This window comes from Anguilla rostrata, chromosome 3, assembly GCF_018555375.3.
Source record: "Anguilla rostrata isolate EN2019 chromosome 3, ASM1855537v3, whole genome shotgun sequence".
In the NCBI taxonomy this organism is placed as follows: Eukaryota; Metazoa; Chordata; class Actinopteri; order Anguilliformes; family Anguillidae; genus Anguilla; species Anguilla rostrata.
Genome location: NC_057935.1, coordinates 35,761,406 through 35,786,826, shown reverse-complemented (window position 1 = coordinate 35,786,826; position 25,421 = coordinate 35,761,406). Strand labels below are relative to the sequence as shown.

At 40.8% G+C, this 25,421-nt stretch overlaps 1 protein-coding gene across 3 annotated transcripts in view; it reads left to right on the top strand.

Annotated features, from left to right (window-relative positions):
- LOC135250724 (ubiquitin-conjugating enzyme E2 E3) overlaps positions 1–25,136 on the top strand; it is a 46,979-nt gene extending 21,843 nt beyond the window's left edge. For all 3 annotated transcript variants that reach the window (XM_064327329.1, XM_064327330.1, XM_064327328.1), the window contains 3 exons: positions 14,045–14,177; positions 17,775–17,922; positions 24,457–25,136. In XM_064327329.1, the coding sequence (XP_064183399.1) occupies positions 14,045–14,177; positions 17,775–17,922; positions 24,457–24,554 (379 nt within the window). In that variant the 3' untranslated portion in view covers positions 24,555–25,136. The remainder of the gene's footprint in view (positions 1–14,044; positions 14,178–17,774; positions 17,923–24,456) is intronic.
- Positions 25,137–25,421: the final 285 nt, after the last annotated feature.

Genomic DNA, 25,421 nt, shown 5'->3' with positions numbered 1-25,421 from the left:
AATCGCTCTTTCCTGTGTCTGTCTCAGCCATTTGCCACTGTATGTGAGGTTATGTGAGTTCATCAGACTTTAAGGCGGAGTATTTCACATTTTGAGTGCAAGCAGCCAGTCTAGCATTGTCTGCTTGACATGCGTAGCAGTCTAAACCTGTAACGATACACCTCGGGTAGCAGGGTTGCCCTAATCCAGATTCACACACCGGAGTCCTTCATCTACTTTCATTCATTGGGGCCAGATTATATTTAACAATCAAACAAAAGGGCCAAAGAGAGTTTTTCCCAAATGCAATTGTTTAACAATGTGTAATGTGCAATGTATTGTGAGTGCTGAGTAAATGTGTTCTTAAAATATGGGTAGCATTCACATATTATACTGTCACTCGTAGAGGTAAGCTGACACTGTGCACACGCGGACGTAGACAGTCATGGTTTTTTGATGCTTCATCATATCTTTTTTCCCCTCAATTATCAAAGGGCCAGGAATATACAGTATGTGCAGTAGGCCACATTTGGCCTCTGGGCCATCAGCTGCTTAACCCTGCTGTACAAGTCACCACGCATATGCAAGCCGCTTCGGCGTGCTGCTTTGTTTTACGTGTACTACAGAGAAAGAAATGGCATGGATTCCTGGTAAGGAACATGGCTAATCTTATCACTCTGTTGAAATGGTTTTACTTTGCGGGAAGCTGCAGGTATTTGACAGCTTACTGTGGCAGTGAGGAGCCGAGCTTGTGGCCCGTCAAGTGCACTGGCTTGCTGGCCCTACAGAGGTAGGAAGAACAGGGTGTAAAATTAACACCCACCACCCGCCAAATGCGGGTGATTTTGCAGAGTGGCTGGTGAATTTGTGAGGCTCACACTCCACGGTGGCGGACTTTGTCTGTACTGTATTATTGCGTTATTTACATGGCAGTAACCTGGCAACCCATCTCGCGTCATGGCCCCGAGACGATATTTCAATGAGAAGTGTCGACATGATCAGGTGTTCGAGCCGTCTTGCAAAAAGTATTGCTCCCAGTGCCACTGTCGTATTTAGCCTTCAGCGGCGACTGGTGAGCTGAAAATTGGTGGGCGCAAAACTTTCCTTTAAACTAATCATTGATCTCAAACTGTTTTAATTCATTTTCAGTGATTAACAAGCATGCAAACGATCTGACTAATCAATTGGAAAGTGACACACAGCTTCTTCGCTTTGTGTTAGAGAGATTAAATGATAAATGCGATTTATCCGTTTTAATCACTAAGCAGTGGCTGAAACTTCCCCTCAATTTCCTTGAGTATCAGTACAATTAATCCACTAAATAGGCTGCTCAATAATATCATATATAGCCAGCTCTCCCCAAATAGGCAGTTTTAGCGAGTAGCCTAGGCCTTATTGCCTACATTTATTTTCATTTGCAGTATGAAATCGTGCACATTTTTAATCAACATTATTTGCGGATACATGCACTTCTTTCTCCGCAGTCGTATTCATGGCAAATATCTGCAATGTGTAGCCTAGATTGTAAACAATCTTGAAGTGCAGGTTTTGTTTTTGCTAGTTATTCTATAAGCTAACACGGTAGATAACAGACTGGTGTATCTTGTTTGTTAAGTGTAGACTACTTGGTGATTAAAACGGATTTTTAACGGATAAATTGAATTTATGATTTAATCCCCCTAACACAGTATGAAGACGCCATGTGTTAGGCTACTTGCCATTTGATTAGTCCGATCGTTGGCACACTTGATAATAAAGGAAAATGAATGAAAACAAGTTACGATCAATGATTAGTTTAAAGGAAAGTTTTGCGCCCCACCAATTTTCAGCTCAGTCGCCTCTGCTTTAATATTGATTTTTAAAAAGTGGCTGGTAAAAAAGGTGAGCGGTAGAAGTTGAGAATCTACCAGACACAGTGGCTAGTGCATAAAAAAGTTAATTTTACACCCTGAGGAAGAACACACTGGAGAGTGAGCTACATGGCTAAATTGGGAATCTTTATTTTCAGGCTGTTGAGGGGACCATTTCTCTATTAGAGCATGGCTGGGCATGAAGAGATTTCTTGTGCCTGGCCTGCTGAGGTTTTTCCTCTTTCCACCCAAGTTATTTTGGATTTGACCTGGACCCGCTGTACCGCATGTAATCTCATTCCATCAACTGATTTTAGGTCCAAAGCATTTTCCAAATTGAGAATAAATATCCACAGAGAGTTTTCCATTGCCTGTTCCAGCTTTTGCCTGTTCCAGAACATGCTGATTACAGATCAGCATGTTCTGGCTTTAGTGTCTGGGGCCAGTATGGGCCACTGGGGCAGTGGTGCTTCTCCAGCCGACTGGGACTCGTCTTGAACCCTTAAGCTGCTTGCACATGATCTTGTTTGAACTTGTTTGAAGCTGACCTTTTGTAGCATGTCCAATCACATCACAGCTTTATATGAAGCTGGCCGATGTAAACATAGAAGAACATTTTTGGATAAACCCAGGATTTTAGGTTTCACAAAGTGAGTTTAAAGTGAGGTTTATCCCAAAAGCCTTATACTGCAGACAACCTACTTCTATCACCGCTTGTTACAGTTTTCCAAACCAACAGCTTTCCTGGATGGATGACGTCAGGTTTCAACAGCTGGCGGCACTCGATTCTTCTCATGTGTAGTCACCGCCTTTACTTGGCGTTGAACGCGGCGTCATGTGAAAGTGGCTTTGCTGCGCGTTCCAGCCTGAGCGTGACATCATCAGGAGCTCCAGTGAACTGCGCTCAGACCAGAAATGCCACCGCTGTTTTGTGTATCTGTGCCTGCGTTCATTGAGCGACTCCGTGTCTGTGCTTGTTTGTCCTTGAAGGCGTGTTCAGTCTTAACACTGAGGAGCAGCCCTTGGTCAGCGGGACTGCTGGCTGAAATTCCTGGGCAAAATGATATTTTTATATTATTCCCGGACCGGGGACAATAATATCTACCACATGAGTTCATGGGCCATTGGGCCCGTCTCCTCCAGAGCCTGGGACAATGTACCCGGTTGTCCCCCTCCCCGACAGCGGTCCTGTTGGTCAGCACATTCTCACCCTGTCTCATATGCTGCAGTAGGGATGCTCTTCTTCTTTTCTCTCGGTTAGCCGAAGAATGGTGCATGCAAAAACAAACATGCAAATTTATTTAAATAAGTACTGAAGTAGTGGTACACTATGGCTTTAAGAATGCTGTGTGGCAAATTATGTGTGTGTGAGTGAGTGAGTGTGTGCATTTCTGTGTGTGTGTGTCTGTCTGTCTGTATGGTGAAACATAAAATAAGATAAAACCTCTTAAGTGTATCACCAGGAAGAAACAGTAGCGCAGTAGCCTAGTAGGCTAATGCCTTCTTAGAAATGTTTTTTTTTTTTTTTGATATAGCAAAACAAACATGGATCATATGCTCAGTGTGGCACACTGTTTTGTTAATCAAAAGAACGTAAATTTACTGCATGCAGAGTAGTTTTAATGGCCAAATGTTGCATTTTAACAGTAAGCTGATAAAAATTGTCCCGTACTAATCTGAGAACACCCCTGTACTGGGGCTGGATAAATAGCATAAAGCTACGTTGATACTCCACTGTACCTGTTAAAGCCGTCTGTGGAGAAAGGTCACAGAGCTGTGTATGGTTTACTCATCATTTTTCTCCTCCAATAACAAAGTGTAATGCCCAAATGTCTAGGGAGGCTGGAACCAGTGAGTTGTGTAGAATCGCAATAGAGGCGATAAAGAATATTTGAGAATACTTGAGGTAATTATGCACATCTGTTTGCTGCCATTTATATTTGCAAAATATTTAGGACCATGAAAAAACCTTTCTTAATAGCTGCTGTCATTTTGTGTTTGTTTGATAACAAAGAGAGTAACTCATTAGTTTGCGCTTGTGAATAATGCATACCGGTCGCCTAGGGAACGCTAAATTGCTGTCATTTTGCGTTGAAAGGAAGCAGAAAACAATTCATTTTCTCTGCAGACACATTTTATGTAGATGGTGTCTGTGATTAATGTCACATGTGTTTGCAGTTCACTGCCCTGATGCAATTTCTCATGATAAAGCTGACAGCTAATGGGATATAGGCCTAAGCTTCCGATTGATTTCTGCAGCGCAGTCTTTCTTTGTGGAAAATCCATCTGTGTGAAATATAGAATCGCTCCTCGAGAAAATAATGGGTGCTGATTGGAAGGTCAATATGAAACGAGGAGTAAAAAATGCTGTCACTATGTTTGTGTTACTTGCTTAGGCAGCTGACATTTTTTTTATATGGGGGGGGGTTACACGGGTGGGATTGCAACCGACACGCACCCATGCACACATCAATCGCATATGTATTTGTACAATTTGTACAGTTGCTTTGTGAATAATTAAATAGAATAATTCATTGATCTCATTTCTGTAGCACCATATATGGTACTTTAGCTCATAACAGTGTACAGAACCCTCCTTCAGTTATGTCATTATTGTGATTGAAATGTAGAGAAAACAGTAGATTTGTTGCTATTGCCATATATTCTTCAATCAAAAAAAGCATTGAAAAGAATCCAAAGAAGCATTCAGTTAAACAATTAGAAGAGAACGAGTCGTTTTCCAATGGTTTCATTACTTCAAATGAATTTTTTTTATGATACGGAGGAAAAGACTTGGGACATGAAAGTATTGGCCACAACAGGAAATAAATGTCACAACAGTTTCTGGTTTTTGGATTGAGTGCTTTAACAGTGAGCGTCTGGAGTCCTGTAATAATAACAGCAATAATAATATACTGCCATCAGCTGCCAAGATAAGTAACACACACTTTTTTGAAGCCGTCAAGCACACGTATCCATAGCCATGCAAGTTACTGCTCAACGATACCGCAATTGTTCATTTTTTACTGAAGGTACCGTGATTTGGTCGTAGTGCTCCACCCCAAATTCTAAATGGTTAATTCGGTTTGGTAGATGAGTTTAAGATAAGGAAATAAAATAATGCATACTGTTTGTTTTGTGGGCAGTAGTGAACTCCCAGTTGATTCATTTTTGGTCTTTTTTTAGCCGGGGAAACAAACAACCTTCAGCCCGAGGTATTGTGTGTATTTTATCTGGTATTAAGCTTTGCTATTAGGCTCCTGTCCAAAAAACATTCTCTGTCAGCATAGCAACATTTACTCATGTCTACAGAACGGGAGTTTGACTCCTCCGGGGCTCAGAGTGAGTAAGAGGGAATTAAGACGTGTCACACAGTAATGTTCACGTCATGAAATGTGCTCACTTTTGGAGGGTAAGTGTAAAGGCTGTATAACACTAACAAGCAGGCTGTCTCCTAAATGGAAGGATTACTGAAATTGTTGTATGGAGTGGTGTAGTACGCACCACTGAACAGCAGGTTCAGTAGAATAGCCCCACTGTTTTGCCTAATGCAGTCTGAAGAACAAAAACTCTCGGGCCAAGGAGATCATTATCACAGACGGTCGTTAAAGAAGCTTTAAAGTAGCCCGCTACTTTTTTGATAGTGGATTCACTGAGCCAGTGGAATCGGAGTACTGGAGGATTCAACCTGCCTTGTTATGCGCTTTCTCGCTGTCAGACAACGGCAGGGAGAAACTCGGCGCTAACATGTACCAATGCAACAAGCATTTGTATGTCTCCCAGGCATAATGGAATCTCTCAAGCCTGCCAGAACATCAAATCCTCACATTTCTCAGCCGACACGGAATACTCACCACCAGCAGAGCAAAGTCACCATAGACCAAGAATGACCAATGGGACCTCATTTAAACCCATTTTTACCACTGGATGATCCGCAGCAACAATTCTAAGAAAAATACTTTCTTCAGCTTCCCTGTGCATGAACTTTACTGTCCCTCAAATGGGTAACATTTTAGGCAGGACTCCAACACTTATCCCAGTGGTCATATCAACGGAGGATTCTGCATTTTTTTACATGGAAAAACAGCCAAAACACATAGAAAAAAAAATGCCGCGTTCTATAGACGCATGTATTCTGAGGTGATGAGTCCGTCTTGAACCACAACAAAATATTTACTACTGTTTCTTTGAGCCAGTTGTCTTTTGGTGTCTGATTTTTGTGGTGTGTATTTACCATTATATTTACACAGCCATTGGTAGCACTGCGAGATTCAGAAAGAAAGTGCTCAATTTGAATGAAAAGTTGAAGAGGAGATGGGCTACATTTAGTATTTTGTTGCGAGTTGGCATATTTTGACAAAAAATTGTTATTTTTATTGGAATGCAAGTTAATTAGTGTGAAATGCATATTTAGAAATTTCCTGCGTTCCAGAGACACATCATTCCATGGGCTGTAGCATCATTTGTTTTGCCGCGATCAGCTCCCACGTAACGCGGAATGCTTGGAGTAAAGTCAGCACCTGAATTTTTTTCACGGTTCAGCAATTCTGCTGTGCCTACGAGCAAAGTCTCAATTGCTGTTATTCCCTTGCAGTTTAACCTTGTATAGTAATTACAGCGCTGGACCTTTGCTTGCTCGGCCACCTCTATTTGCGTGGTAATTAAGCTGTTCCACCCTCTGTTACCCAGCGGTCTCACTGGTTAAAATTCATTTTCAGGAATTTCCAATGGGGACAATGTACATGTTTATCACTGAGCATGTTTATGGTATTTGTTATGCCTGGTTATTTAAATGCATTTGTGGGAATGGCTGGAATCATAAAAATGATACCATTGCCGTAATGGTTTGTCCTGTAAAGCCTGCTCAATATTTTTTATGGCAAAAGTCATTTACGTAGAATACGTTTTTATTGGTCTGAGTCGTCCTGTGCGTGCCCTGCTCTGGCGAATGAGGCACATGTCAGCATGCATGGAACATGAGCTACAGCCACCAGAAGCTCAAGTGTCACCATCTGGGAAAAATTGAGATTATTGAAAAATTGTGCGTCTGTTTAAATAAAAATAGGCCAGTTTTATTTCCTTCAACAGCTGTGAGAGGAAGCATTTGATTTAGATTCTTCCACTTTTCTGGCAGCTCTTTTCTGCAGTTTTGTATATGGCATATATTTTTCTGGAGCAGTGAAGGAGCCATCAAACATGACGTCTGTCCAATAATCAAATTATGGACGACATGTTTTACTACTGCGTCATTGTATCTTCCCCCGGTGTGACTCCTGATTGGTGAAAAGAACGATAGGGCTGTGAATGGTGGTTTTACTGACGATGTTGGCTTTCGTGATTCAGGAAATGAGTGTGTAAACTGCATGAAAATGGATTGACTGTGGGAATTTGTCTTAAGCAATTGCAGATGGGATTATGATTCGTATTTCTATGCTGTTATTGCAGGGGAAGTTGCGTTAATTGTGTGTCTAAGATAGGGTGGCCGGACATCCTGTTTTTCCTGGACGGCCCTGCATTTCAGCCCCTTTTCATGTGTCCCGACTCATTCAGAGAACATCTTGATTCGTCCCGTATTTCAGTTGTACCATATTTCAGTGGGCTCTGTGACCGCAGCCGCCATTACCATGGGTTCTCATTGCATTATGTGGGCTAAACGGTCCTCCAGGGAATCTGGTCACACTAGTTTAAGAATAACCATTTGAAAACCTGCAAAATGAGTCTTTGTTGCCTATGTGCTATTTTTATGGTTATGGCTTGCCATATATAATTTCCAGTATTTTTATCACTGCTGTGTAATACCTCTGGACCAATTCAAGGTAACCCTTGACTTTTTTCTGTTAATGTTACTGCTGAGCCCCAAACTGCACATAGCCTCCTTGAATAAGCCTACTGTGAAGCAGCGCTGAAGAACTTTTTTCAGAGGCTGCAGTGTTTTATGGGAGTGTGCTTGCTCTGTGTGTGTGAAACCTATTGGGCAAGATTTGACATTTTAAGAGGTTGTCATCCATCATGTTATACCAGCATAATTATGGTGCTGCCTGTGACTACACTACTGTTGTCAGATAAGGGAACGGTCTAGACCCTAGTATCTTATTTCTGTGCAAAGTGGACAGAAAAACACTTATTTTGAATTCCATTAAAACTATTTCAACCTAACTTAAGGGATTTTAACAATGCATTCTATAGAATATGACACTCAAATGGAGCTCAATGAAAACCTCATCACCAGGTTGACTGTGATACTTGAGGGAATAAAAAGTTTTTGGCGAACTCTTGAGCTGATATCAGTGTATCCAGGTAGGCTAAGTGTCTCTGTTGTATTAGGTTCAATGTGTCGTCCATCTGATGTCGCCTATTTTATCAGGTCTGGGCATTTACATGTTGTGTTATTGGGCAAGTATGAGAAATAACACGTACCATGGTTTTAACATCTCAGATTTATATTCAACCGCTCTGTGTAGCTGCTTGTTTGTGTTGCATCACAAGGATGGACAGTCTTAGGTGCTGTAACACGCTGAGGCCAGGGTTAGTGTAGCAATAGATAGTGTAGATAGATGCATTTATCATGATATTCCTACAGCGCAAACACTATTTGAAAGTTGAATTCAGCCACTGGAAGTGCTTTCAGCAAAGCACACTGCCAAAAGTGGTTGTCCTCAAATAAAATCCTGTCTTTATCTCTCCTAAAGGACAGACCTTAACTTTACAGCGTCTGGAAAAGATTTTTGCAAGCAACATAACCTATTTGTTTTTGGCAGGAGTGAATGATTGAGGAAGCTGTCTGAGACATACAGGATTGAGTTCTCTCCTGTGCCTCCTCTTCAGGCACCTTTGGAAGCCGTGGATTGATTTTGCGCCTTCTGCGAAGGAAGGCGACATTGTAAAAAGCCTGCCGCCTGCGTGCTAGCTCGTCACCGACGGACAGTTAGATTTTCTCTGGGAGGAAAGGCTCCTGGGAACGCGGGCTCCCCAGTCTGAAGGCTCTGTGCTGTTATTTGATTAAGTGCTCGTGTCTGGAGGCCTTCCAGCAAATGGAAAAGAACTTTACAAGGCAATTAAAAAATGATGATTCTGCTTCAGGGAACAGCCTGTGTGAATGGAAATGTGAAAGATCATTATGCCATGTTTATTTTTGTTCGGTGATTATCGTTCTTAGTCTGTAACAACATAATTTTTGTGGATTTCCTTTAGGAAAAGACTGCTGAAAAAGCTACAGAGTGATTTTATTTAGGTTTTTTTTTAATTTTTTTTAAACAGAATGCTTGCCTCTGTAGCCTGTACTGTAATCCTGTTTGAGAGCCCATTTGTTAGACTTTTATAGTAGTAACAGTTTTTTTAACCCCTTCATCGTAAAAGGATAGAAAGTCCCCTGTGGTGATTAAAATGTTCTCTCTTGTATGAAACAGGATGTGGCCATGTACAGATGCATTTGAGGTAATTTTACTTTACAAATTTACAGAAAATAGGTTAGGTAGCTCAGGCTTGCAAAGAGCCCACAAACCACAATTGTGGTTGATTATGAAATTAAACTGTTTAAAGGGGAATTTCTCATTGCAAACGCACCCACGTGTCCCATTAACACCATACAGCAGTGCGTTGGTGCGGATGAGTTCAGTCTTTGGGTTTTCTTGCATGGACGTTAAGTGGGACTGGTGAAACTGAGTTTGCACGTGTCTGTCAAACAGATTGAATAGGGGAAGCAGAGAACCAGGCGAGCCCTGTTATATCTCCATTATCTGGGTTTATTGTGCTGTTCTCCGAGCATCAGTTACCAGCACAAAACAGACCAGTCATTCAGAGCGTCTCTCCAACCATGTAACACTGACAGTACACACACAGCTCAATAAACCACGCAAGTGTTTAGAGTAGCGATGACAGGGGCAATAAACAATGACAAACAGAATAAATTAAATCCGATCAAAGGGATGGCATGTGTGGGTTACATGACCCTGTAAGTGGTGCTGCAGGCCTTGTGGTGACGGCTTTTTGTGACTACATACAATTAAATCAATATAATCATTTCTTATCAAATATATGGACACACTTGGAAAATTTAAAATTATTCCATTTTAATCTTCTGTTTGTTGCTATATCTATAAAAATATGTTTTAAATTGGAACAAATTGTGTGTAATTAATGCATGTTGAGGTGCTATATGCTTTCTGCGTAAGAACATTCTGGAAATTCTTTGCATAGATCACAGACTGGCTGTAGAAAATCCTGATCTGCCAGATGAAAGAACCACTTGGAAAAAACAGTCTGATACTGTATCTTATCTCTTTCCTTTGGCTTTCTCATTCCTTTGTCTCTCCATTGATGGATCTCCCATCTATCACACAAGAAGCTGTAAAGCCAAATGCTATTTTTTAAATAACCTAGAACAAGATTTACTGTCAAGGCAGCACAAAAACATTTGTATGAAATTTGTGAAGTTTGCCGCTGAAAATAGGTCAGTTGACCTGCTAATAGACTTTCAATTTTCAACATTTTTGCCTGTATTATGTGTAATATTCAAGGATTTCTTTGAGGACATCATCAGAACATATGTTTACATATTTAATTGTGAACACACAAATTTACATACACACACACGCAGGATATGTACACTTGTCTCCACTCCCCAGGCTACCCTCCAGGACATGCTTGGTCTGTAGAGGTAAAGCTGTCATCCTCTGTTCCATCTTATTCAGCCGAGTACTTGCTGGCTTCCCTGACTTTTCCTTCATGTCACTTCTATTTGTAATTTTGCTGCTTGGCTGTTCTTCAACCTCCTGAAATGTCTCCTTGTCTCACTTTTCATCATCTTCCTTTACTGGCTTCAGATAGCAACTCAGATATTATTCAAGTGTCAAGTCAAGGGTACTCTTTGTCCTACAGTACGGCCAGTCCATCATCAAAGCTTAATCCCTTGCATGAGCTCTCAGGCAGTTTGTCTCTTACCGGAACATTCTAATTTTACAAAGTAATAGTGCACCTTTTCAGCCTTCACTTTGGTTCCAAAAACCTGAAAGCTGATTACATTTATTTTTATAATCCAGGTTCTTCTTCATCATTATGAATATAGTAAAAAAATATGCTAATGACACAGCGTGACTGGCAGTACATGGACCCTGTCATATAGGCTAATGTTGCTCCTATAGATTGTACCATGTGCAAAGGAGCATTATATAGCCAGTTTTATTAAAGGACAAAGTTAATGGTTTATGTTCTCTTGTGTTCCAGACCAACTTATAGGCTGAGTATGCTTTGGCCCATTACTATGGCAATTCTTTTTTTTAATATACAAAAAAAAAAAAAAGTCCCACACCTTAATTTCAGAATCATTTGTGATGGCATTTACAGTCAGTTCCCTCACCCTCAAGCCTCCTTCAGTGAAGGAGATCCTCATAAAAATCTAAATTTAATTCACTTGCACTCATAAAATTTTCAATGTTTAATTTTATGATGTCGTTTCTGGGTGTTGGGGAGATTTTTTTGGTACATGAGAATGTGGTTTTCATTCGGTTAACCCCTTTGCGCAAACCCCCTAGTGGCTGGGATGCCAGTGTGCTGAGATTGCTCAACTCAGACATTCATTGCTCCTGTAACCGAAATGACAAACTCTGTATTTTAGCTTTATTAGTACACGATACACTGCAACAATGCTAAATGTGTTTCTGACTGCCACCATTGTCACTTAGGTCGTCCATTTAACAAGTGCCCCTTCCCTGCAGTGTCATCTGCAACTACACCTTCCTAACACACTGAACAATATCTTCCATCTGTGAGTTCATAAAAATATTCCTTCATCACCAACAATTTCCTTTTCATCATAGAAAAAAATAAAGCCAACAATAGCCTGAAGGTAAAATTTCCCTTGTGAGTGATCATAATAGCAACAAGTACAGAGGAACAGACAAGTGTGAATGATTATATATTTTGCTATGTAGGCCTATACCACAATGTGTCTCAATGTTTTGCATTATTTTTCTATGTGATATCAATGTTTCACCTTAAACCATCATAAATGGGTAAATTTATACTCTTTATGATAGGCAAATAGCATTGTATTCATTTTTGGAGAGGCTTTGGATACATTTTTGGACCCCTAGATATCTTAGACCCCTATACTGGTGAAAAGATAGTCATTCCCGCTTGAAATGTGAGTTTAATGAGTGAATAAGGTTGATTTGTAGTGAAATAAATGAGTATGTTATGATTTTCAGACATTTAGACATTTTAGATATATTTAGAGACACCAGGATACACTGCTTACTTGTTGCTTCATAAATGTTTAGTAGTTCTGCATATCACCCTCAGATTTAGCATACTTGTGGTCAAGGTGTTTATGATACAGGTCATATATAGTTTTACCTGCAGTATATTTGTGATCTGTCCGTATTTAATTTCAAACTGAAGGAGAACACCTTCATTTTTTCATTTTTGCCAAGATAATTATTTTTGTGGAAATTCATTTCTACCTAAATTATGAATATAATCTAAGTTAGTATTGAAAATTGTTAAAACTGTCTTCATTTAAGTCCTCATACTGTAAGTCTCTGTGATGGGGCATTGGTGGCCCAGTGGTAGAGCTCCCGCCTGCCATGCCGTATGCCGGCCAATGCCCCAAAACCCAGCCACTGGGGATGCGCAAGTCAGTGCATTCATAGTGCTGGTCCCAAGCCCGGATAAATGGGAGGGTTGCATCAGGAAAGGCATCCGGCGTAAAATGCCAAATCAAATATGCGGATTAGGATGATCCGCTGTGGCGACCCCTAACGGGAACAGCCGAAAGAAGAAAAAAAAACTGTAAGTCTCTGTGATGCTCACATCTGGAGTTATTAAGCCTTAAATAGAACACTCAATGTGTGGAGATTGGCCAGATTTGGCATCTGCACAAATTAGCTCAATACTGTAGAATCTTCTGGAAATTTCCATTAAAGGCCTGCAGTTAATCGATTTATATTGAAAGGAATAGCTAGTGTAAGGACATGGTTTGTAAATAGTTAGTTGGAAGACCTGTGTCGTGTAGCCTTGAAAAAGCCATCTTTCTCACAAAAGCCCGAGAGAAAAGGCCATCTCACTTGCAAGTCACCAGCGATGAAGACCCGTGCATATATGCCTATGTAATAGTCCTCAGTTTTTCAACTGACAAACTCAAACTTTAGAATTAAGGTCCATGAAGGTACCACAGGATAATTTTAACTTGTTGTGCATTTATTTTCCTGAATGCCTGCCTGATACATAGTAATCAACATCACATTTAGACCCGCTTCCATTTACTGTTCTATTAAGTGTCCACTGCACTGCAGCATGGAGTGGGTGTTACAATGAAAGAAGTGCGTGTTGGGTAAAATTAGAATAATCATGGGCTAGGAATACAATACACTAACAGCACCCTGGCAATGATGTCACAGAATGATATCATTAAATGCAACATTAAAACGTTCCTTCCCTAGCTCTACTGAACCATTGTGTTAAAAACTAAAAATTGATACCATTTTATTTTGCTTCAGTATAGCTGATTCTCTTCACACGAAGCTTATTACTGGGATGTGCCAAGTGAATGCAAAATAGCCCTATCAATTTTCTCAGTTTTACTGCATCGCACTCGCACTCTGTGACCGGACATGATTAAATGCACAAGTTGTGAATTAAATGTAATAAAGCAGCCCACTTAAATGTGGGTAGGCATAACATTAGCTTAAATGTTTGCTAGCTGCCATGCTCCCATAATTCAGTAATGTACACCAATGTGGTTTTAGTCTTTAGACCAGAACAGACCTGTATTTACTTAAATCTAGCAAAGACCTTTTTAAACGATGCTGAGCCTCTTCATGCGTGTAAACCAGGGCCCCTTTTCGATGTGTCAAAGCAGAGTGCTGATCTAGGATCAGTTTTCTGCTTTCTACTGTCCATATCTATGAGCTGAAAGGCAACACAGATCCTAGATCAGCACTCCTACACTGAGACACTTCATGCAGAAGCGCCCAGGTTTTAAAGGTGAATATTTTTTCAAACACAGTGTAATGTGGAATGAAACCTTGTTTTAATGTTGGAAGAGTTCTTACTTTTCTAGCAGGCCTGGTTCAAAGAAGTCCTTAAATGAACTTAATGTGAGATCCGTTGCCTGCCTGTGTAGCGCTGTGTTCGCACTTTGTGCACTATTGAGGAAACATGTCTGCCTTTAACTGTGAAAGCATGACTTCCTCTGTTTTCCTTCCTTCTGCTTGCAGTGCGGGGCCAAAAGGAGACAACATATACGAATGGAGGTCCACCATCCTGGGGCCCCCTGGCTCTGTGTATGAAGGAGGCGTCTTTTTCCTGGACATCACCTTCTCCTCAGACTACCCCTTCAAACCACCAAAGGTAGGCGGCTCATTTCCAAAAGAAAACACCCCCCCCCCCCTCCATACAGCTGTCCTCCAGGTAAAAAAAAAAACAACACATTTATTCAAGTCGGGAGATTAGCGGCAAGGGTACAGAGGAATTCGGAAGCAATGGAATTAAGCCTTCAAAGATGAGATTAGAGGGCTCTGGAAACAAATGGGGTGTAAACGGACTTTGTGCTTTTCACTGCAGCAGAAGTCACGGTTTTGCCTGTGGTTGCGCTGTTCATCAGTGTCACCTAATGAAACTCTCCTTACAAGAGCCGCTCCTGCCGGAAAATGGCCTCTGAGCTGAAAGGCAATTAACGAAAGCAAAGCATGGCCTTGTGCCTTTGACTTTACAGACTCGAGTCATGCACACGGCTCATGTTTAGCTAAACCCCTTTGGCACTGCTTGCTGGCTAGCTGCCGCGTGTTAACCCATGCATGTCCCTGTCACCAGTGACACAGTATGATTGGACACCAATCTTTATTTGCATTTCTGTGTTTCTTCTATTAGAGACCAGGTTTTATTAGAGACTTGCCATCTAATGAGAGTTTTATGGTAATAATGGCGAAACATAACCTGTGACTGCAGAGCTGTGTGCATGTTTGTTTTGGTGTGAACAGCGGCCAGGGCAGTGCCAGCTTCTCAATGCCTGCACACGAGCTGCTTCTGGTGTCAAAGCGGCTACTGACACTGAATAAGCTTCCCCGTCTATACGAAAACTTGGTATCTCTGAGTCAGCCTGTATCTGCTCTGTTATGCATTGTCATCTTTAAAGGGCAATTCCATCACAAAACGACATTCAGCTAATCCAGGCGTAACTGGTTCATTCTCTCTGTGTGGCTGGCCGAAGCAATCGCTGTGTAGAAATATCGGCAGCAAAAGGTGCAAATTTTGGTCGAGGTGTACGTCATTATGACACGCACCTCTGCTCTTCCTCATTTTTGAAGAATTAGCCTACAGTGGGTGGGTAATTTAAATTTGGAGATACATCTAATGTAGGCAAAGTGACCCAAACTCACATCAGAGAGAGATTTTGCATCGCTGCTGTTCCAGCTATAAACAGTACTAGCTTGTGTGCTAGCTAGCATAGTGGACTTGCTCTTCTGTGCTCTCTGTGGCTCTTGGATGAGGATCCAGTGTCCTTGGATGAGGTGGGGAACACGGACAGTATCCATAGTACGGATACAGGAGCACATTAGCAGGGTAGGCCAGAGGCTGTGGTGAAATCACTGATCATCAAAAAATGTCTGCCAAACCCAACATTAGACACATCAGCACTATAAAAAAAAATTTGTAGGCCAACTATTGTTAATTATTTTGCCAGCTAGCAACCTTCACCACATTTTGATTCCACATTTTAATCAAACAGGCTCCAACAAGTTGGATAACAGCTTACCGCTACTTTTTTACTGTATTGTCTTACTGTACTGCTGTTTTGCCTCTGCTGCAAAATGATTTACTGAAAACATTTACGTCCGTGCTTGCGGTAGAATGACAGTGCAAATTGAGGTAGCTGACCCAAACCTGATAGGTGGTGTAACTACACATGAAGTGGTTAAAACCCTACATTGAAAAAATGTTGTTTTCAACAGGCAGTAGAACCGGTAATACTGCTAATTGAAGTCAAAAAGGTCATTTCACTGTTGATGCTTCATTTGGAAAATAAACAATATATGGCAATGAATGAACAAGAGACAGGCTTGATATTTTTTGTCAGATAATTTATTGAAATGCGCAGACATGAAGAATACGAGTTCTTGAATGAGGGAATGTGGACTGTACATTTCTCCTTGCCTGGTTTAACTACCTTCATCTACTCTCCCCATTCTTTCTCACCACTGGTATTTTTTTCTAATCGTAGTTACGCTAAGCCTCGTGCAATTTGCCCCACTGATGCAACATTTTCTTTTTATTAGAAATACAGTGAACTTGAACACATAAACCCATCTTTTCTTTCTTTAGTGGCTAGCTTACTAGTGAATAACATTACCTTCTCTGCAGCCCAGTAGTAATGCCCAGCACCTCCATTTCTATTCAGTAGGTATGGCAAACTGTGACTGGCGTTGTCTGACGCCCGCCCTTGGACTGTAATAGCTCTTCGGTTGTAGTCTTTAGTAAAGCAGGTACCCGGAGCACTTGCAGTAATTTGGGGCTATATCTCTGCACTTAATACAGGTAGAGAGTTGGCTTAGAGCTCATTTTAATCAGGATGACAGCTACTCTCCTGCAAGTAAAAGTTCATTTTATGGTGGAATTCCCCTTTAAGTGATATAATTACATGTGCCAGAGGAATAAAATTCTTGCCATGAAATGAAATGGGACCGCACGCAAAGAATTTGGATATCAGAATTTTTCTGTAAACCTTAGTGAGTTTAGCAAGCCTGAACATTTATGCTTTGTGAACACTTATTCTGTTTGTTAAAGGAAATACAGTTGAATGTTTACTGCCTTTTTTTTTTGTTTGGCCATAGGATTTATTTAGATCTCATTTTCTTTGGTTGTTAAAAAGACAGTTTGAGCTGACACTAGCAGATAAATGTTGGTTTCCCCAGGTTCCACAAGATGGTCATCCCTCATGCCCTAACTCTGAAGCCAAATTGAATAACCAGTTTATATCCCTGTATACAAATGTCGTACGCAGCGGTATCTGAATTCAAATGAAAGACGTTTTGTGAGATCCTTACCCAGCCAGTTTGGTCCAAAGCTGAATAGAGCATCGCTACTGTTGGGTAGAGTGCGGCTCCCTCGTCCTCCTCTCCTCACCCAGCCACAGCTCAGTACGATCGCACACCGGCCTCAAAAAAGCCATTGCACACAGGGCCGCTCTGGGTCACGCCGGGCCCCGATTCCTAGCCGCGCGACGCCAGGACGCCCTCGTTAGCTTCCGGGAGCTGAGCGAGACGGAGACCCCTCGGCGTACGCACGGGGTCGTCCTCTCCGCTGACCCCCAGCCGTTTAACGCGTGACCCGGCTGAGCGGAGCAGGCATGCCGGCTGCAGCCTCGGGCCTGAAGGAGCCTCCCGCCGCAAGGGCACTGAGGAGGTCACATGATCCGCTCACAAGCGCAATCCCCAGCACACCGGCTTGAGTGCAGTGCTATCACTGCCGTTTTTGACTCTGATATTGGGATTCATGTGGGTTAATGTGCAGACAAAAAGCTTCCATTTTATTTATTTACTTAACTTCATCTGTGAATGCATGATGTGTATTGCAATAAGCTGGGAGACGATAAATGGAGAAATGGTTTTGTTTTGTGAAATTCTGCTGGTGCTTACTTGCAGAGAGGTAAGATTCTGATGAAGGCCAGACAGTAAGGTCGAAACGTTAATAATTTGTATAGAGACAGATTAAATAAAATCTAAATATGTTAATCTATCAATTCTTGATATATTTTCTGACTGCACCTGCTCACAGCCAGTTTGAGCGCTGTTTCCTCCTCTGTAGAGCAGTAAGATTACCCTGTTCTGTCTGTAAATCCAGAGGGAGTGACAGACAGCTGAGGAATCGGCCATCTTGAGTCATCCCGCTGCCCAGCTAACGGGTATCCCCCCCACCCTCCCCCACCCTCTGTGGTCTTCCTCCCCACAGGTCACTTTCCGCACACGAATCTATCACTGCAATATCAACAGCCAGGGCGTCATCTGCCTGGACATCCTGAAAGACAACTGGAGCCCCGCCCTCACAATATCCAAGGTCCTGCTGTCCATCTGCTCCCTCCTGACAGACTGCAACCCAGGTGAGTGGAGGGGCGGAGCCTGTCAGGCAGACAGCCCATTGATCATTTGCAGGGAGTTAGTTTCTGGAGTCAGACAGGGCTTTTTGCAAGACTTATGGGGTTTGCTGCATATGGTAATAGAGGTGGATTACTGTCCAGTTTAGGTTTTCACTGTAGTCACTGTGTTCCTGGGATGAACTAGTTTAAGGTAGTTCATCCCAGGAACATGTGAATAAATGAATTGCAGTACTGTTCATTTAAAAAATTACATTTCATTTTTTGTGGTCAATCTTATAATATTCAGGCATTCTGAAGTCAGTTAACAAACCGTCCACAAATGGCATATTAAAGATTATTGAAAATTGACTTCTCTTAACCTTTTCCATATCATTGTAATTATGTAGTGAAATTCCAGCTATTTTCAAATGGTGAAAAAAACTACTCAGTTCAAACCTGTGTAGTTAAGTGTGTTCTGTGTGAATGGTGCGATTATTTAATTATATTTGAAGGGGGTTATTGTTTGAGAGGAATTCCTGACTAATGAGCGTTGCCCGTTCCTTGGAAGAAGCCCCATGGCCTGATAGCCTTGCTCTTTTGCAGTGAACACAGTGTCGCATGCTTTTGGAGAGACTAAAAAGATTTGTATGCAAATGTCCTGTTTGTGACGTTATTTTCACCCAGCCTCTGAGTCTAATTCATGACAGTATCTGATAGATATGCCAACCAGTATGAATGATAAAGCTATACATAATTTCAATCAGACTCCCTAAAGGCTGTCCCATCACTACCAACGTCCTCAGTTACTCCAGGAAGGCACACACTCACACGCACATGCCCCACAGTGTATTCAACCAGTATGTAATCAGTGTAATTTGGAGATAATGATTTATGGGAAGTGGGCAAGGTCAGAGTATAGCAGAGTACAGCTTCTCTGGAAGCGGACATAATGCACATGTTTTCTGTTGGAGAATTTGGCTGTGTCCACCTCCACTCTGCATGGTTTGGCCAATGTTATTATATGCAAGAAACTTGGATATTCGCTTATACACCAGGTTCATTTAGGTACAATACAGTTGTAAGGACGTCATGCATATTGATATATTTTCTGGTCAGGTGTCAAAAGGGTGTCTCTTCACCTTGTGCTAAACTGATTGGCTTCACTACATGGCCAGAAGTATGTGGACATCTGGCATCCAACATCTTAGGGCATTAATATGGAGCTGGTCAACCCTTTGCTGCTACAACAACCTCCACTCTTCTGGGAAGGCTTTATAGCCTACTAGATGTTGGATCATTGCTGCAGGAATTTGCTTCCATTCAACCAGAAGATAATTAGTGAGATCGGGCACTGATTGGGTGATTAGGCCTGGCTTACAGTTAGTTTTCCAGTTGACCCCAGAGGTGTTGGATGGGGTTCAGGTCATGGCTCTGTGCAGGCCAGTTGAGTTCTTCCACGCCGTTCTCAACAAAACCTTTTCTATATGGACCTCGCTGTGTGCCCGGAGGCACTGTCATGCTGAAGCAGGAAAGGGTTTTCTCCACACCATTGGGGAAGCACATAATCATCTAGAAAGTGATTGTACGCTGTTGCATTATGATTTGCCTTCATTGGGACTAAGGGACCTAGCCCAAACCATGAAAAACAGCCCCAGACCAAGGGGTGTCCAGATACCTGTGGTCATATAGTGTATCATGTCTATTTAGCTTATTGGTGCTGTCCTTTCACATGCTGGTGTAATGAAATGCAGAATAAATATTGTGGATGGGTGGAGAGCGAGTTTCTTAGCTAGACGTTAGGTTGAGTGCAAACTAAAAAAATGTTCAATTCAAATAGGGTAAACGTCCCTATTAAGCCCACCAAATCCGCTTTTCAGACATTTTTCATGTATACTGCCCCAATTTAAGTGAGAACATTTTAGTTATAATGAAAGTCTAATCTCTCATTTGAAGTGTCAATAATTCATTTATACCAATTTCTAATGTTTTTATTGTTTAATTTGTCAAAATATGTCAAAAGTCTGGCATGGGCTTAATGGGTACCTAACGTACCCTTTAAGCCCATGGGTGTTCCAAATAAGCCCACTTCATGATTTGTTGATAAATAAATAAATATTTAAAAAATCCTAACAATACAAACTTGTTCTATTCAAATCTGTAATCTCTTAGCTCTCAATAGCTATTTTCATTTTGTCTCCACTCCTATCCTATGGCCTGTAAATGGCATTTGAAATAGGCATGACCAGCCTTTTTGCTGTGTTGTCAACACGGAAAAAGTTAAACTTACAACATGTCTTCTTTGGAATGTAGCCAAAAAAATATTTACGAACAAAATCAAAACTATAGTGGATATTACTCTTCAATACTTCATCTTTCAATATGTGTTGTCATTTTGTCTGTATCTCTATCCTATGTTGTGCTGTTGGCATTTGAAATTGGTCATAATTTCTGGTTCAGTCAGCTGGTTGAAAGTGCAGGTGTTTTTATGAAGATTTCTGAAGACCGACTGACTGAATGAAAAACAATTTCAAGTTCAATACTAATGTTCTAAGGATAGTAAATGAGTCAATTTCATGATTTACAATTAAACAATACATTTTTAAATGTTAAACAGATTTAGGATAGTAGTTTGAAAACATTGTAAAAACACATTTTAAAACCATTCAGTTCATTGTGGAGTAACATTAAAACATACAGTTCATTATGAGGAGACATCAGTCATAACATATTGAAGCTCATGTATCATTAGCCTATAACTTAAACAAAATAAACAAGAAAGATGTCAACATTTCTGCAATTTCTACTTTCTCCTAGACTAAACGTAGGCCTATGCTCTTTGAGGTGATTGTATCGTTTTAGTAAGGCTATTATTTGCTCCATGCTCCATCTTAGTAGTGTAACATAACAGGTTATAGGGTGGTCTAAGCTTTATTTTATTTGTTTGTTTCAATCTTTTGCCCACGTTGTGGTTGTCTTAGTCTTACGCTAGAAAGTCGTTCATGGCTTTCATCTTATTTTTGTAGATTTTCAATGACCTCATGATTGCGCAAATAGAATGGTCCAGGTCCCTACAGCCCTGCTTTGCAGAGGATGAACTTGCGCTTCTATCATGCGTGGGCATTAACTGTAGTTCTTTCGTGTTTTAGTCATCTTAAACTAAAACTCATCTGAAAAGTAAAGATTAAAAAATTATTGCTAATGTTAAGATAGAACACAGGCCTATCCAGAATGAATTGACCTATGCAATATCACTGATATTTAAATATGGGTATTAATTATCTGAATTATGGAGCTGATTCATCAGGTGAGGTCAAAATTAGGGAGGAAAATGGTTCAGAGGTCAAAAGGAGAAAATCCCCATTGAAACACAGTAAAGTGGGCTTAATGGGAACAGGTGGGCTTAAAGGGAACATCAGTGAATTTATGGTTAAAGACTGAATATTTGATTCTACTCACATGACATTAAAAAAACAACTGTATGAAATAAATCTATATATGGTGCACTAACATAATATGAAAAGTATAAATTGATCATGTAGAGAAGTAATTAGCTATACTCATTTACATCCACCTCAGTCAGTGTGATTTTTTTGCTAGAGTCCCCTTTAAGCCCACCAGGTAAAAATGTTAATTAAAAAATAAATAAAGATAAACATACACATTTATTGTCTATTTAACAGTATAATAATAAACTGCATACAAAAATATAAACTATACATGCTTATCATGCTTTATGTCATTGCAATGAACCATACTATGTAGCTACTGTATTGATGCAGCATGTGGTCTGTTTGCTAGTGTGCTAAAACTCATATTTTGATTTCAAAAGACACAATATTTCTAATTCAGGTAATATTCTAACACATGTCTCATTCAAAACACTAATCTCTTAAATTTTGATAACAAGTGAGTACTTTCCAAAAACAGGAGTAGAAATATACAAAAAATGTTATTTTCTGAGGGTACCAAAATCACCTAAGTTTTTTTGCAACTTCTTCTGGGATCAGCAGGCACATGCCACACATATGCTTCGATAACTCAATATCGACAAATGTGATTGACTTACAATAAAAAGTGTCATTTACGTAACAAGCAGCTTCATTCGAAAAAACATCACACAGCAAAAAATGATGATGTAGTTTTTTTTTATTTAACTCAGAAGTTGCAAGTGGGCTTATATGGTACGTGGGCTTAATAGGGACGTTTACCCTAATATAAAGTCACATAAAAGAATACTAAGTTAACACACCCAAAAAACAAAAAAGCGCTGAATTGCTTTTATCATTTTTATTTACATTTATAATGTTTTTTATTGTGTGGACATGAGAAATAGGAGAAAGAGACCGCATTTTGACAGATTCCTCAGCACATCAGCATTGTTCCTTTTAAGATGCTTATGAGAGAGTGTGCTGTTATTATCCTGAGAAATATCACCTCAGAAGATATGATTAGATTTTTAGCCCAGGTGCTCGGGTATTGAAGTAGAAACGAGGGAAGCAGCTGTCTCCTCTGATTAGGGAGAGCTTGGGCTGTTTCAGCGTGCAGGTATCGGGGATCTGTCACAGGTAGTGCATCTCTCCTCTCCACGGCAGCTTTAATATTTTACTTTGTTTATTGCTGAAACTGACAAAAAGAATATCTGTCCCTCACTAGTTTTGACAGATTTTGGTCTCTAAAATCCCTGAAATAATACACTGCGTCTAAATTCGGTTTACCTCTACAGTCAGTGCACGATAAAACATGCACGTTCCTTGAATAATAATTATCCCCTTGTTGTGTCTGGCAGGCTTCAAAGAGAAGCATGTGAATGTGTTATTGCTTCTTTATTGATGGATGGATCCATTTTGGCCCTTCCATTTCACTTGTGTGAATAAAGTCTGCCCCATTCCTGCAGAAACAAAATCAACTGTTTAGCAGATTAAATACGTGTCACAATGATTGCACGCAGTTCTTGAATTCTCTGCTTCTAATGTTGTTTACATGTCTCTTACTCACTCTGAAACAAGGAACTGCTTGAATAAGATTAGCTTATTATTATCACTTCTGTCAGCAAAAATGGTGCTTCAGTAGCAGAAAGGGCTCCCATCTTGGACCGTTGAAAGTGTTAGCCAGTGGTTATGCAAGCTATTTTTGTGTAATGAGAGCACTGCCGCGAATCAGGGCTGTTGGAGGACCAGAATTTGCACAACATACAAAGTTCCATTTTAGCGCCGCAGTGCTCGATGCCCTCATGAGACCTCGGTAAGAAAACAAACTCCTTCAACTTAACTTCTGTCTTTTCAGTACCTGCTAAAGGCAATCAGCTTCCCAAAAATTAAACCATGGCCTGTGCAAATTTTTGGGGCCTCATATTTTGGGACCATACACCCTGCCTGAAAATGTTCAAATTATTATCCTCAAACGCTATCAGCAAAGGGGATATTTATATTAGTGACTGATATCTGAGTGTTATGTGTATCTGCTGTAATATGGGGGTTGCAATCTGACCATTTTTTGCTGCCTTCTAAAGCTACATTCTGAGAGCATCTCAAATGGCTAGAAACTCAGATTACTAGCACAGACGCTGTAGCTGAAGTTAAGACAATGTAACAAAAAGCAGTTTGTTTTGGTAGGACATGGGAGATAGTTTTCCTTGTGGTTTGATAGTGCCACAATGCATTGACATTAAAAGTGCAGGTAATATTCCATTCTGGTGTGGCACTACATGATTGGTAACATTACTGAAAGTAACATTGAGAAAAACCCTATTGGAAATGATGCATTCAAGGTTTGACGCTTTACATAAATGTTCTTACTTCTGTGTATATATTTGGATAACAATTATTCAGAAGTCACAGATCATACTTTCATACATTTTGTTCCTTGAAGTAAAAAGGAACTGTTATTCCTGCATACGCCCTCTGCCCTGTTCTGAGCTGAACTTGGTAGTGGAAGCTCACCTCAGACCAGCACCTAAAGGCAGACTTGTTCCCAGAATCATTTGCATGCACACCCCTTACATTACCATCACGCACTGAGAGTCGTAAGTAGAGCCTTCCGGATCATTCGAGATGGTGAACGTGTACAGCTGTGGTTTCAGTTCAGGAGCACATGGTTCCATCTGATTAGTGAATGACGCAAATGTCAAACGGCAATGGCCTATAATACATATTTTCTGGCATTTGACTTAGATCAGGTTTATGTGATACTGATGAGATGTGTGTGGTTTATGATTAAGTATTGTTTTGTGTTTGAGGTTGTGTTCTGTTAGTGATAGAACAAAGGGTCCCAAACCCCAGAATGGGTGGGGTTAACATTATTAGTCACTCAGTGACCAGAACCAAGCAAGGCATTTATGCCCACACGCATTCGTCACTGTGTCTAAACAGCATACTCATTCTTCCTATGGAGAGCACAGCCTCTCGATTGGTTCAAGTCAGTGATTGACAGCGCAAGGTAGCCCCGCCCATAACGAGATTCAGAAAGCCTCAGCGCAGCGCCGAGGCAGGGCAGACGAAGGTGCCGCCCGGCCAGCTTCACCCACGCCCCGTGTTCTGCCCCTCCCCTTCCTGTTCACAGCGGACCCCCTGGTGGGCAGCATAGCCACCCAGTACCTGACCAACAGAGCGGAGCACGACAGGATAGCCCGGCAGTGGACCAAGAGGTACGCCACATAAGCGAGAGGACGCCCGGCCCCGACCCCGCCCGCCGCAGTGTAAAGCTCACGGAGGCGACTTTACAACGTGCAACAAATCTTTATAGCCTTTACAATACGGACTTCTGTGTATATGTTATACTGATTTTGCTCCGTGCTTTTACCGCTCTGAAGATCGGGAGGACATGGCCCCGCCCATCCCCACAGGTAAAGGCTACCGGAGTAGAATTTTGTAGCTGTAGATTTAGTTATGTTTAAATGCCTACTTGCAAGTCTTGCTTCTTTGGGATATAAAATGTATTTTGTGATGTAATAAGGAAACTGTTCCTAAAGTCAACCAAATATTATGGTGCATTTTAGCCTAATCCATTATCTGTATGAAGTTAAGGAAAAAAAAAAAAAAGAACCTAGCAGTAGATTATTAGGAATTATGTCATTTATATGAAACTCAGATCCATTTCCAGTTATGTGGTACATGCTGTTGTGAACTCTGTTTTACCTTTGTCAGTTTGTATTGAAAAGATTTCATTGAACCTTTTGTAGCCAAGCGAAGGTGATCCGCCACTGTAACACCCAAACACAATAAACTCCTTCCCCTCGGTCACTTGTGCTTTGTAAACTCATGCTTACTCTACTCATATTTGCTGATATATTTACTGTACCGGTGGGCAGTCATGTTTAAAGTCCAGTTATAAATGGTCACTTATAGGCTTTGATATTTTTTTCCCATACAGTTTATTTCTGAGGCAGGTTAACATTGATTTTACAATCTTTATACAATCTTTAATTTGTAAGATAATTCAGCTGAGTTTCTTTAATGTTTCTTAAACAACGTGTGCCATAGTGCTCATTATTTTTATGACTCATATTTATTTGGCTGTATAGAAGT